Source organism: Balaenoptera musculus, chromosome 2, assembly GCF_009873245.2.
Source record: "Balaenoptera musculus isolate JJ_BM4_2016_0621 chromosome 2, mBalMus1.pri.v3, whole genome shotgun sequence".
Classification (NCBI taxonomy): Eukaryota; Metazoa; Chordata; class Mammalia; order Artiodactyla; family Balaenopteridae; genus Balaenoptera; species Balaenoptera musculus.
In genome coordinates this window covers 83,203,674-83,217,305 of record NC_045786.1, presented here as the reverse complement: position 1 = coordinate 83,217,305, position 13,632 = coordinate 83,203,674, and the positions used below count along the sequence as shown (strand labels likewise).

The 13,632-nt window shown below is 35.4% G+C and overlaps 2 protein-coding genes across 5 annotated transcripts in view; one reads left to right on the top strand and one right to left on the bottom strand.

Annotated features, from left to right (window-relative positions):
* The window catches only part of FGF7 (fibroblast growth factor 7), a 61,847-nt gene extending 58,630 nt beyond the window's left edge, over window positions 1–3,217 (top strand). Inside the window, exons 3-4 of the mRNA XM_036842852.1 lie at window positions 788–891; window positions 1,923–3,217. Of these exons, the coding sequence (XP_036698747.1) occupies window positions 788–891; window positions 1,923–2,117 (299 nt within the window). The 3' untranslated portion in view covers window positions 2,118–3,217. The remainder of the gene's footprint in view (window positions 1–787; window positions 892–1,922) is intronic.
* Window positions 1–13,632, bottom strand: part of FAM227B (family with sequence similarity 227 member B) — a 268,773-nt gene that overhangs the window by 162,598 nt on the left and 92,543 nt on the right. The window lies entirely within an intron of this gene.

Sequence of the window (13,632 nt, the reverse complement as noted above, 5' to 3'; positions counted from 1 at the left end):
TAATACAACATTGTAAATCAACCATACTCTAATAAAAATTTTAAAAAATAAATCAAAATAAAATATTTAATTTTTTAAAGGTAGTTGGTTCTGTTTACCATCATTTACAATTGCTTTAATCGGAATTTTATTCATTTTTAGTATATTCAAGAAATATTCTGTCAGCGCTAATTATTAATATAAAGTTTAAGTAGAAAATTAAAGATGTTAGCTAATTATATACTTTCATAGCATTATATAATGATTAAGAGCCAGACCTTTTGGGTTCAAATTCCACTTCTGCCACTTACCAGCTTAGAATTTGGGCAAATTACTTCTTTGTACCTGAGTTTCTTGATCTGTAAACTGGAGATAATATGAGTACTTGCCTTATAGTCTTGGTGATAAGTACATGTATTAATACATGAGTGCTAAAACAATCCTTTGCATGTGGTATAAATTCAATAAACATTAGGTATTATTGATGTTATTATTATTATTATAGTAAATTAGAACTGTAATTCTAGAGAAGAAAAAGCTAAATTCAAATATGTAACTCTTTTTTTTGAATCCAAACATCTTTTTCTACAAAATAAAAAATCAATAGTTCGCACTTCCCACATTTAATAAGGACTAATCTGGTGTTTGTGTGTACATGTTATGGGTGGATGGGGGTCTCAGGCTGAGTAAATAATCACATTAATAATCTTAACTTCCAAATGAAACAGAAATAAGGACAAATGGTCATTCTTGGATAATCTGCAAAGCTGAGTGAATAACTGACATATCTTTCTGTGATTCCTTGCAGACATCATGGAAATCAGGACAGTGGCCGTTGGAATTGTAGCAATCAAAGGAGTGGAAAGTGAATATTATCTTGCAATGAACAAGGAAGGAAAACTCTATGCAAAGGTATTAATAATTGATAGCTTAGACTTAATTTCTCAAACTTATTTTTGTCAAAAATATCTTCCCTTTCTGAAAAGTAAAAATGAAATTAATTTCTCTCAAACTACATAATTCAATGATTTCATTAAAATATTTTACACTTAAGAATTAAATTTTCTGTGTGATCTTGGACAATTTGCTTAAATTCTCTGGACTTCGGTTTCTTCATCTGTAAAACAAGTCTGATTAACTGACCTCTAAGGATCCTTCCAGCTCTAAAATTCCATTTGTACTTTAGATTCTAAAAATCTAAAATGTCCATCTGTCAGTATTAAAGCTCTTTTTGTTAAAGTTCACCCAATGTGTACTTTGCTGACATGAAAATTCTTGGGGAAAAAAAATCCAGACGTTTGTTTATCAACATCAATCTCACAATCACGGGCTTTGAACTGTAAGCATTCCCATTGTTCCCACTTTATTATAACATGAAATATGCAACAGTTTATCCCACTATAACAAAGTATAATTGACTTTCCTTTGTATTCCTGGCACAGACTACATAAAAATACAGGTTTAAGTGAATGAATGAATAGTTGGATGGATGAACAAATTAACTTTTTATTTTCCATCACTATCACAGGCAGTGTAATAGTAAATGAAAAAAAGTTGTGAAATATGTCCTTCAGCTGAGGGAGGCAGACGCTCTGCTAGTTGTATCAAAATGTCAGTGTTAGGGAAAGAGTGACTTGGGCATAGTAATATGAGAGCTGCTAATTAGGGGGAAATAGCTCTTAATACTTAAGAAAAGTAGCAACTGACTGCCAAAAAGCTACATGTTTGAAACTATGTTGCATAACTAAATGTGTATCATTTTATCTTTTAAAAAATTTAATCCTTTTTCAAATATGCTAAGTATGTATAATAAACTGCATTATGCCTGCTCAAAAAAAGTCATGTATGTTTTAATTCTACCAAATATTACTGCTTATTCTTTGTCTAATTGAGTCCCTCCAAAAATCATTTGGATAATGTTGTTTGTTTGTTGTTCTTTGCAGAAAGAATGCAATGAAGATTGTAACTTCAAAGAATTAATTCTGGAAAACCACTACAACACATATGCATCAGCTAAATGGACACACAGTGGAGGAGAAATGTTTGTTGCCTTAAATCAAAAGGGGGTTCCTGTAAGAGGGAAAAAAACGAAGAAAGAACAAAAAACAGCCCACTTTCTTCCTATGGCAATAACCTAATCATATATGGCATATAAGAAACCAGTTCCAGCAGGGAGATTTCTTTAAGTGGACTGTTTTCTTCCTTTTTTTCTTTTCTTTTTTTTTTTTTTTTTTAAGTAACCAAGAAAGGCTGGAAAACTACTGAAAAACTGATCAAGCTGGACTTGCGCATTTATGTTTATTTTAAGAGACTGCATTAAAGAAAGATTTGAAAAAATATACACAAAAATCAGATTTAGTAACTAAAAGTTGTAAAAAATTGTAAAACTGGTTGTACAATCATGATGTCAGTAATAGTAATGTTTTTTTCTTAAATTAATTTACCCTTAAGACTATGTTAGATTTGATTATCTGATAATGATTATTTAAATATTCCTATCTGCTTATAAAATGGCTGCTATAATAATAATAATGCAGATGATGTTATATAAGATGTGTCAGACCTAAAAGCTGCTGGAATGATTTGTCAGATAATCAAGCCAACACTAACCATGGAAGATGAGCAGTATCTGAATGATTTCTAGTGAAAAATTATGAACCACTTAAATTCTAATCAGAAAAGAAGGAATATTCTCAAAAATTCTGTTATGGAAATGAATCAAAGAGGTAGTTTTACAAGAGTATAAGATTAGAACATGCTTGTACCTATTAACAAGAACAAAATTCCTAATGCTGCTCCCAATTGAAAGGGTATTGCTTAAAGGATGTTTTCAAAAATCTTGTATATAAAATAGCAATAATGATGATAATACTGTACTTCATCTCACTCACCACAAAATAACATTTTATAATCCCTAAAAGTAAAATTCAAAAATCTTTTATGTTTTTTTCAAGTAACATAATCTATCTTTTGTATAATTCATATTCGGGAATATGGCTTTTAATAATGTTCTTCCCACAAATAATCATGCTTTTTTCCTGTGGTTACCGCATTAAACTCTATTTTAAGTTGTATTTGAACTTTACTGTTTTGTTATTTAAGTTTATGTTATTTATAAAAAAAAAAAAACCTTAATAAGCTGTATCTGTTTCATATGCTTTTAATTCTAAAGCAATAACAAAACCGTCTGGCTCAATTGCAAGTTCCCCCTCCCCCTCATGAGCAACACCAAGTCTAGTACATAGTACTCAGGCCAGCAAATCCTGGACAGCAGACAAAAATGACAGCCTGCAGCAATTCTTACAATAGACGTCTCACAGGGAACAATACAAAAATGTGAAATATGTTTTGCCACATACTCTTGTCAACTAAATTGGATCTTATAAGTAAAATCACTGTAGATAAAAGAACTTACAGGATTTTAAAGTTAAACTATATTTGAGTTCATGAGTAGAATAGTACAACATTTTAAAAATATGCATATTTAAAGTTAGTAGTTTTTCTAATCTCTAGAAGTCTCTGCCATTCAAAATATGGCAGCATTGAAAGTTGTTTTCCTGTTCAATGGCAAGAGCACAATGCTCAAAGTAGAGTCTATACTTAGGGATTTGAGGCCCTGAATAGCAATGAAGGCTTGAGGCCAGGCTACAGATAATGGACTTATTGGAAAGATAAATTTCTACTTCATAATTCTGGCATTGGCAGATCTTGTTAGCACTTTATTGTTCATCAGTAGAAGGCCAACATTTATCTAAATTAAATTGGTGGTACGCTAATAAGGGTGGTTTTAATTTCAAAGTATTTGCCTTGTTAGTCCCTTTATTTTATACAAATATTATCTGATAATACATTTATAAGAGAGAGTTACATGAAAAGGCTAAGTTAACAGAAATAACAGGTTCATTTGATTTTCTTGTGACTCAACCTACATGATGAGGCTGCAGGAAGCTAGAAAGAATTGCCCTTCCTCAGATATACTCTGGGGAAATGCCATGAATGATATTAACTGTTGTACGATTCAAGGGCCTTGCTAGCCTAGGTTCCTAGATCAGGCTTCTGTTACTGGTGTCTTGTGAACATACTGAGAGCAGAAGAGGACCTATGTGGTTTTTTTTTTTTTTTGAGGACCTATGTTTTTCATATTTGTTTCCTTAGTGTCTAGCAGAGTGTCTGTCCATAATCAATTTTTTATATGAATTCACTCAATGTTTGAGTATCAAAGAAAATTCATAATGAGACTAACCGTACTTTATTTTAAAAAGTTAGGGTGAAAACATGATTATATGGAAATTTAAACAGAAACAGTGTGTATGTATATAAGATATGCGCTATATTAGGACCAAATACTCTGACTATAGAGTTATAGTTATGAACAAATTACAACGCAACGCTGAATTAACCAACATTTAGCAGTAAGTCCAATCCAGTAGTGTTTCTAGAAACACTTACTTATAATTCTTTATCCTCCCTCCCCCCCTTTTTTTTTTTAACACTTAACATGAAAATTTTAGAAAATAAAATCTTCACTAGTTACATACACTTAGAATTCAAGAATCTAAAAACTGCAAGTGGCCTTAGTCCTTACTATTCATTTGTAGACCAGGAAATTGAGATTGTAACAGATCCCAAATCACATAGCTGGTTAGGTTCAGAGCTGCCACAAGAGTCTAGGTCATTCAGCATGTACTTCCTACTCTTGGATGATTAGGATTATTAGTTGGTGGTCTTTTAAAAAAATTATTCCTATTGACATATAACCTTTATATTTGCATGCAAATGTGACATGTTTTGGCACTTCACTTCATATATAATAGTCTATACTGTCATATTTGACTCAAAAGGAGGAAAAAAATGATGAAATTTCTAATTCTGACTCCTATTCAACTTTTAAATGCACCTCTTTACTTACAAATGGAAAGCACTGTGCAAAATAGCCAGATAAACAGAGTAACCTTTTCTAAATGTTCTTTGAAAGAGAAAATTGGTTAAATACATTGGTTGCCAAGAATTAGGAAGGAAAAAATTAAACAGAAGAATATAAAATGTTAACAAAAGAAGTAATAAAAAAGATACTTTCAATGCAATTAGTGAACTAAAACATTGTTACATAAAAAATGCTATAATATAAATTATCAGCCTTTGAGTTGGCTAAAATTCAACTTAATGACAGAAGAGAAGGGATGCTGGAGATAAATTCTTAGTTTCCATCTCTTAGAGTTTGCCCTTCTGATTCTCTAAAGTGACAAATAACATAGAGATGGACTATGGGACCGGCTATAGTAAAAGCAATTCTGTATCCACAAATATCCTAAATCAGAGCCTCTCACAACTTTCTACTGAAATACCAATAGTAGTAGAGGTAGAGAATGAGAGTCTAAGGAATAATGCAAAGGTAGCCCACCAAAGACACAAATTTTCTTGAAAATCATTCTCTTAAAACACATGTGATTTTTGCATTTTATTCCACAATATGTTTGCTTTAGTATAAAATTCACACCAGTGAGAAAAAGTGATGCATCAGAAAGATGTGTAAGCTTTATCATGTGGCTTCATTTACACTACTATCCCACTGCCATATACTTGGGCATGAATAAGACACAAGAGATCCTGTACCTCTCATACTTCAACTTTACACACAGGTGACACATGGCTAAAGAAAACCAAAAGTTTATGTAAAAGTTTACTATGAACCAGAGTGACATTAAAAATATTTAATGATGAGTATGAGTGGTTACTGGTCAATCAGAATATACCACTGCTCTATTAGAATAGATTCAGGCCACTGTGACTAACTTGTGGGTATCTGATGAATATCAGCCTTGACCATTACTATGATCACCTTAAAAGTTTTTAAAGAATATCTATTAATTGGTCTCTCTGATTTGAGTTCTTAATGCATATCTTAATATGACATAGTTCATTAAACCTTCATGCCCATTTCAACACTGTTGCCAGGCTACTCTTTATTTTAAGCTTTACTATTTTTAATTGATAGAGAGCTGATATACAATATTAGGTAAGTTATAGGTGTCCAATATAGTGATTCACACTTTTTGAAGGTTATATTCCATTTATAGTTATTATATTGGCTATATTCCCTGTGTTGTACAATATATCCTTGTAGCTTATTTTAAACATAATAGTTTGTATCTCAATTTCCTACCCCTATATTGCCCCACCCCCAGGCTACTCTTTATTCCACTTCTATATTCATACAGCAGAGCGGCTGCTTTCAATGAAGGTGATGTACCTTCCGGCCCACATATGCTTCCACTCATCCTCTAACTTCGAATGGTTTGCCAAGAAAACGTACTTTTTTTTTTTAACGTATTTATTGGAGTATAATTGCCTTACAATGGTGTTAGTTTCTGCTGTATAACAAAGTGAATCAGCAATACGTATACATATATCCCCATATCCCCTCCCTCTTGCATCTCCCTCCCACCCTCCCTATCCCACCCCTCTAGGTGGTCACAAAGCACCGAGCTGATCTCCCTGTGCTATGCGGCTGCTTCCCACTAGCTATCTGACACTTGGTAGTGTATATATGTCCATGCCACTCTCTCATTTCGTCCCAGTTTACCCTTTCCCCTCCCCATGTCCTCAAGTACATTTTCTACGTCTGCATCTTTATTCCTGTCCTGCCCCTAGGCTCATCAGAACCTTTTTTTTTTCTTTTTAGATTCCATATATATGTGTTAGCATATGGTATTTGTTTTTCTCTTTCTGACTTACTTCACTGTCAATGACAGACTCTAGGTCCATCCACCTCACTACAAATAACTCAATTTCATTTCTTTTTATGGCTGAGTAATATTCCATTGTATATATGTGCCACATCTTCTTTATCTGTCCATCTGTCGATGGACACTTAGGTTGTGTCCATGTCCTGGCTATTGTAAATAGTGCTGCAAAGAATATTGTGGTACATGACTCTTTTTGAATTATGGTTTTCTCAGGGTATATGCCTAGTAGTGGGATTGCTGGGTCGTATGGTAGTTCTATATTTAGTTTTTTAAGTAACCTCCATACTGTTCTCCATAGTGGCTGGATAAGTTTACATTCCCACCAATAGCACAAGAGGGTTCCCTTATCTCCACACCCTCTCCAGCATTTCTTGTTTGTAGATTTTTTGATGATGGCCATTCTGACTGGTGTGAGGTGATACCTCGCTTTAGTTTTGATTTGCATTTCTCTAATGACTAGTGATGTTGAGCATCCTTTCACGTGTTTGTTGGCTATCTGTATATCTTCTTTAGAGAAATGTCTATTTAGGTCTTCTGCCCATTTTTGGATTGGGTTGTTTGTTTTTTGGATATTGAGCTGCACTTGTAAATTTTGGAGATTAATCCTTTTTCAGTTGCTTCATTTGCAAATATTTTCTCCCATTCTGAGAGCTGACTTTTTGTCTTGTTTATGGTTTCGTTTGCTGTACAAAAGATTTTAAGTTCCATTAGGTCCCATTTGTTTATTTTTGTTTTTATTTCCATTTCTCTAGGAGGTGGGTCAAAAAGGATCTTGCAAAAAAAAAAGGATCTTGCTGTGATTTATGTCATAGAGTGTTCTGCCTATGTTTTCCTCTAAGAGTTTGATAGTGTCCAGCCTTACATTTAGGTCTGTAATCCATTTTCAGTTTATTTTCATGTATGGTATTAGGGAGTGTTCTAATTTCATTCCTTTACATGTAGCTGTCCAGTTTTCCCAGCACCACTTATTGAAGAGGCTGTCTTTTCTCCATTGTATATTCTTGCCACCTTCATCAAAAATAAGGTGACCATATGTACGTGGGTTTATCTCTGGGCTTTCTATCCTGTTCCATTGATCTGTATTTCTGATTTGTGCCAGTACCATATTGTCTTGATTACTGTAGCTTTGTAGTATAGTCTGAGGTCAGGAGCCTGATTCCTCCAGCTCCATTTTTCTTTCTCAAGATTGCTTTGGCTATTCGCAGTCTTTTGTGTTACCACACAAACTGTGAAATTTTTTGTTCTAGTTCTGTGAAAAATGCCATTGGTAGTTTAATAGGGATTGCATTGAATCTGTAGATTGCTTTGAGTAGTACAGTCATTTTCACAATGTTGATTCTTCCAATCTAAGAACATGGCATATCTCTCCATCTGTTTGTATCATCTTTAATTTCTCTCATCAGTGTCTTATAGTTTTCTGCACAGGTCTTTTGTCTCCTTAGGTAGGTTTATTCCTAGGTATTTTATTCTTTTGTTGCAATGGTAAATGGGAGTGTTTTCTTAATTTCTCTTTCAGATTTTTCATCATTAGTGTGTAGGAATGCCAGAGATTTCTGTGCATTAATTTTGTATCCTGCTACTTTACCAAATTCATTGATTAGCTCTAGTAGTTTTTTGGTAGCATCTTTAGGATTTCTATGTATAGTATCATGTCATCTGCAAACAGTGACAGCTTTACTTCTTCTTTTTCTATTTGGATTCCTTTTATTACTTTTTCTTCTCTGATTGCTGGGGCTAAAACTACCAAAACTATGTTGAATAACAGTGGTATGAGTGGACAACCTTGTCTTGCTCCTGATCTTAGAGGAAATGGTTTCAGCTTTTCACCATTGAGAACGATGTTGGCTGTGGGTTTGTCATATATGGCCTTTATTATGTTGAGGTAAGTTCCCTCTATGCCTACTTTCTGGAGGGTTTTTATCATAAATGGGCGTTGAATTTTGTTGAAAGCTTTTTCTGCATTTATTTGAGATGATCAATGGTTTTTATCCTTCAGTTTGTTAATATGGAGTATCACATTGATTGACTTGCATATATTGAAGAATCCTTGCATTCCTGGGATAAACCCCACTTGATCATGGTGTATGATCCTTTTAATGTGCTGTTGGATTCTGTTTGCTGGTATTTTGTTGAGGATTTTCGCATCTATGTGTATCGATACACATAGATGCAAAATTGGCCTGTAGTTTCCTTTTTTTGTGACATCTTTGTCTGGTTTTGGTATCAGGGTGATGGTGGCCTCGTAGAATGAGTTTGGGAATGTTCCTCCCTCTGCTATATTTTGGAAGAGTTTGAGAAGGATAGGTGTTAGCTCTTCTCTAAATGTTTGATAGAATTCGCCTGTGAAGCCATCTGGTCCTGGGCTTTTGTTTGTTGGAAGATTTTTAATCACAGTTTCAATTTCAGTGCTTGTGATTTGTCTGTTTATATTTTCTATTTCTTCCTGGTTCAGGCTCAGAAGGTTGTGCTTTTCTAAGAATTTGTCCATTTCTTCCAGGTTGTCCATTTTGTTGGCATATAGTTGTTTGTAGTAATGTCTCATGATCCTTTGTATTTCTATAGTGTCAGTTGTTACTTTTCCTTTTTCATTTCTAATTCTGTTTATTTGAGTCTTCTCCCTTTTTTTCTTGATGAGTCTTGCTAAAGGTTTATCAATTTTGTTTATCTTCTCAAGGAACCAGCTTTTAGTTTTATTGATCTTTGCTATCGTTTCCTTCATTTCTTTTTCATTTATTTCTGATCTGATCTTTATGATTTCTTTCCTTCTTCTAACTCTGGATTTTTTTTTTGTACTTTCTCTAATTGCTTTAGGTTTAAAGTTAGGTTGTTTATGTGAGATGTTTCTTCTTTTTTGAGGTAGGATTGTATTGCTATAAACTTCCCTCTTAGAACTTCTTTTGCTGCATCCCATAGGTTTTGGGTCGTCGTGTTTTCATTGTCATTTGTTTCTAGGTATTTTTTGGTTTCCTCTTGAATTCTTCAGTGATCTCTTGGTTATTTAGTAGTGTATTGTTTAGCCTCCATGTATTTGTATTTTTACAGTTTTTTTCCTGTTATTGATATCTAGTCTCATAGCGTTGTGGTCAGAAAAGGTGCTTGATATGATTTCAATTTTCTTAAACTCACCAAGGCTTGATTTGTGACCCAAGATATGATCTATCCTGGAGAATGTTCCATGAGCACTTCAGGAGAAAGTGTATTCTGTTGTTTTTGGATGGAATGTCCAATAAATATCAATTAATATTAATGGTAATTACCAATTAGACACAGCCTTCTTGGTTGCTGCAGCAGCAGCCTTAGTGTTTCATGCCCGTCTCTGGCGTCTGCGCTGATAGCCGTGGCTCGCACCGTCTGTGAAGCTCGTTTAGGCGGTGTTCTGAATCTCCTCGCACACCCCGAAACAATGGTCTCTTGAGTCTTAGGCAGTTTCAGATTTTTTCCCGGACTCCCCACAGGTTAGCTGTGGCTCTCTAGCCCCCTTCAGGCTGTGTTCACGCAGCCAACCCCAGTCCTCTCCCTGGGATCTGAACTCCGAAGCCCGAGCCTCAGCTCCCAGCCCCCACCCGCCCCGGTGGGCGAGCAGAGAAGCCTTTCAGGCTGGTGAGTGCTGGTCGGCACTGATCCTCTGTGCGGGAATCTCTTCGCTTTGCTCTCTGCACCCCTGTTGCTGCACTCTCCTCTGTGGCTCTGAAGCTTGCCCCCACGCACCCCCAATTTCCACCAGAGACAGGGCTTCCTAGTGTGTGGTAACTTTTCCTCCTTCACAGCTCCCTCCCAGAGGTGCAGGTCCCGTCCCTATTCTTTTGTCTCTGTTTTTTCTTTTTTCTTTTGCCCTACCCAGGTACGTGGGGAGTTTCCTGCCTTTTGGGAAGTCTGAGGACTTATGCCAGCATTCAGTAGGTGTTCTGTAGGAGTTGTTCTAGATGTAGATGTATTTTTGATGTATTTTTGGGGAGGAAGGTGATCTCCATGTCTTACTCCTCCACCATCTTGAAGGTCCTCCTTACTTTCTCCTGAGTTGAGAAGATTTGCCAGAAAGCAACCAAGAAAGTCCTAGTCTCTTCAATTTCAGGAGTTTCCAAATCCTCAAATTGAATTTATGAGATGATAAAAATTTATTTTCTTTTCATATGAATAGAATTTTTAGTCTAATAATTGAAATGTGAAATGAATAATAACATTTAGCTTGAAGATGGAAGGCCTTTCTCTTGATAAATCCAGCCAGACACGTATTAGTTATTTATTGTTGTGTAACAAATTATCCTAAAACTTAATGGCTTAAACAGCAAGTTTTCATTATCTCATAGTTAATGTGGTTAGGGACCTGGGCATGGTTTAGCTAGGTGTCTCTAGCTAGAATCTTTTATAAGGCTGCAATCAAGGTGTTGGCCAGAATTGCAGTTATCTGTTACCTCAATGCTCAACTCAGAGAGGGATCGACCTTAGATCCTCACTGGTTGTGGGTTTGAAATACCACTTCTTCGTCACTTGAGCCTCTCCATAGCTCCACTTACAACATGGCAGTTTGTTTCCCACAGAGCAAGGAATCAGAGAGAATGAGAAAGAGTGCCCAAAACAGAAGTCACAGTATTACATAGCCTAATCTTCAGAAGTGTCTTGTCACTTCTGCCTGTACTCAAGGGGAGGGAATTAACAAAGGCATACAAACCAGAAAGCAGGAATCACTGGAGGCCATCTTAAAGGCTGACTAACACAAGTCAGAAACAATATTTTTAAGGCCACTGCCACAAAGACAGGATTCTTTAGGGCCTAATAACGAGTAATTCATGGCTTTCAGTGGTGTGGTGAGCCATTCAGCAGAGAAAGACGAAGTATGTATATCCTCTGTGGCAACATATTTGATCCTTCCCTGAGGGATACTTTATGGTACAATGCCACATAGGATAACTGAGAAAAGGTTTGAACCACAGTGTGCACTGCCTATTAGCTTGAGTTGTGCCTTCTTAGATCTCCTAATGTAGGTGGAAAACTAACAGCACTTTGCCTCTACATGAAGGAAATGACCCTGCCTTCAGACACAACATAAAGATAACCTTCCCCTCCACCACCCTACCTCAAGAGAATAAGATCATAAATGCCAGTTGAAATCCCTCAAGCCATAGAGTTTTGTCCTAGATGGTGGAGGTAATCAGTCACAAGTTACCCAAGATCATATGAGGATAAGACCTAAACAGACTTGAAAAACAACTTATTTTAATGCAAGATGCACATTGGAATCACCTGGGATTTTTTTATATACATATATAATGAGACCTAGGCCCCACCCCAGACCAAGTGCATCAGTATATCTCAGATGGGGCCCAGGCACTGGTATTTTTAAAGCTCTCCAGGAGATTCTAATGGGCCTATGCATTTGAGAACCAATTACCTAAATGATGGCAGCAGGGGTGGAGAGGACTTTTTAGGAATTATACCTGATTCTTTATCTTTGTTTCTTCCTTAAACACCCTGAAAAGCCTTACGTTGCTTCCCGCCTAATTCCATATTTTCTAAGATGGTTCTAAAGTCTGCAGTGCTTCTTGGATCCCTGGTTTTCCTATTGTCTCCATATTTTGTTATTCATATTGGGGCTAAAAGGAAATGCAAACACTGGAAAGAGAGCCACAGTTGTTTTTGCAATGAAACAATTATGGAGTATAAAGTGCACAAAGGACACCCTCTCCCTACTCCCAACACCTGCCACACACACACCACAGTCCATTCTCAAACAGAGCAGCCAGAGTGATTCTGTTATATCATATCTCAGATAATGCAATTTCTCTATTCAAAACTGCAGCTGTTTTCCATAGTAGAATAAAAGCCAAAGTCCTTAGAGTGGCCTATGGAGGGGCAATGGAAAAATGTAAGTGATTAAAAACTTAAATGTTAAATTAGGTATGGGGAAAAAAACAGGAAAAAAAGTAATAAAAGTCTAGAATTATACACTCAGATTGTTTGGCAGATATCACTGAATTCTCATGCCATTTTAAAGAAACTCTAACTGTACACTGTAGACAATATTTTAATGGGCATGATATGCCCATTGATATGGAAAAGACAATAGCCCCATATAAAAAATTGACACATGAATGTACACAGTTATGTTTGAAGTAAAGAAAATACTTAAGGCATATGTACATATCAATTTAATGAGTCTCCACTTTAAAATTTTTCTATTAATCAACCAATTAATGGATCCAGCTAGGCTGGGTGAGACTTAACTGATCTACTTTTGGTTATTTTGGTTGTTTCAAATTTTTCACTAACATAAATATGATTTTTTTGTACATACTCCTTTATATTTCTGATTATCTTATTAAGATAATTATAAGAAACAGAATTATTAGACCAATAATTTTTAAATCCTTTAAAAATGTAAATTGCAAATTTGATTTTCAGAAAGCTTTTCTCCAATATATATTCCAACCCTCTGTACATGGGAATGGATAAACATTTTCCCTAAAATTTATGCTCAAAATTTAGTCAGCTTTATTCTTACCTCTACTTCTCTTTGACTATCTGTTATCACCAAAACCTAGCTAGCCTCTTCTTTTTCAACATCAGATGTATGTCTTTCTTGGTCCTTTACAACCTCATTACCTCATGTCTAGAGTTTAGCAATTGTTCCCTAATCATTCTTCTGTCTCAAGTTCCTGCCCATCTCAGATACTACCTATTTCCTTAATCTTCCTGAAATACTACTTTGACGATGTCAGTTGTCAGTTAAAGAATCCATGTTAGCTGCTTACTGCCTATTGGATTTAATTTAAATTCTTTAAAATAGCATCCAAAGCTGTCAAACAACTGGCTCTACTTTATCTGTCCAATCTTCTCACTGCTTACCATAAACCTTAGAGTTCCCTTAGTCCACTGTGTTTATCCCATTGTCCTTTTCTCCTCTCTAGTC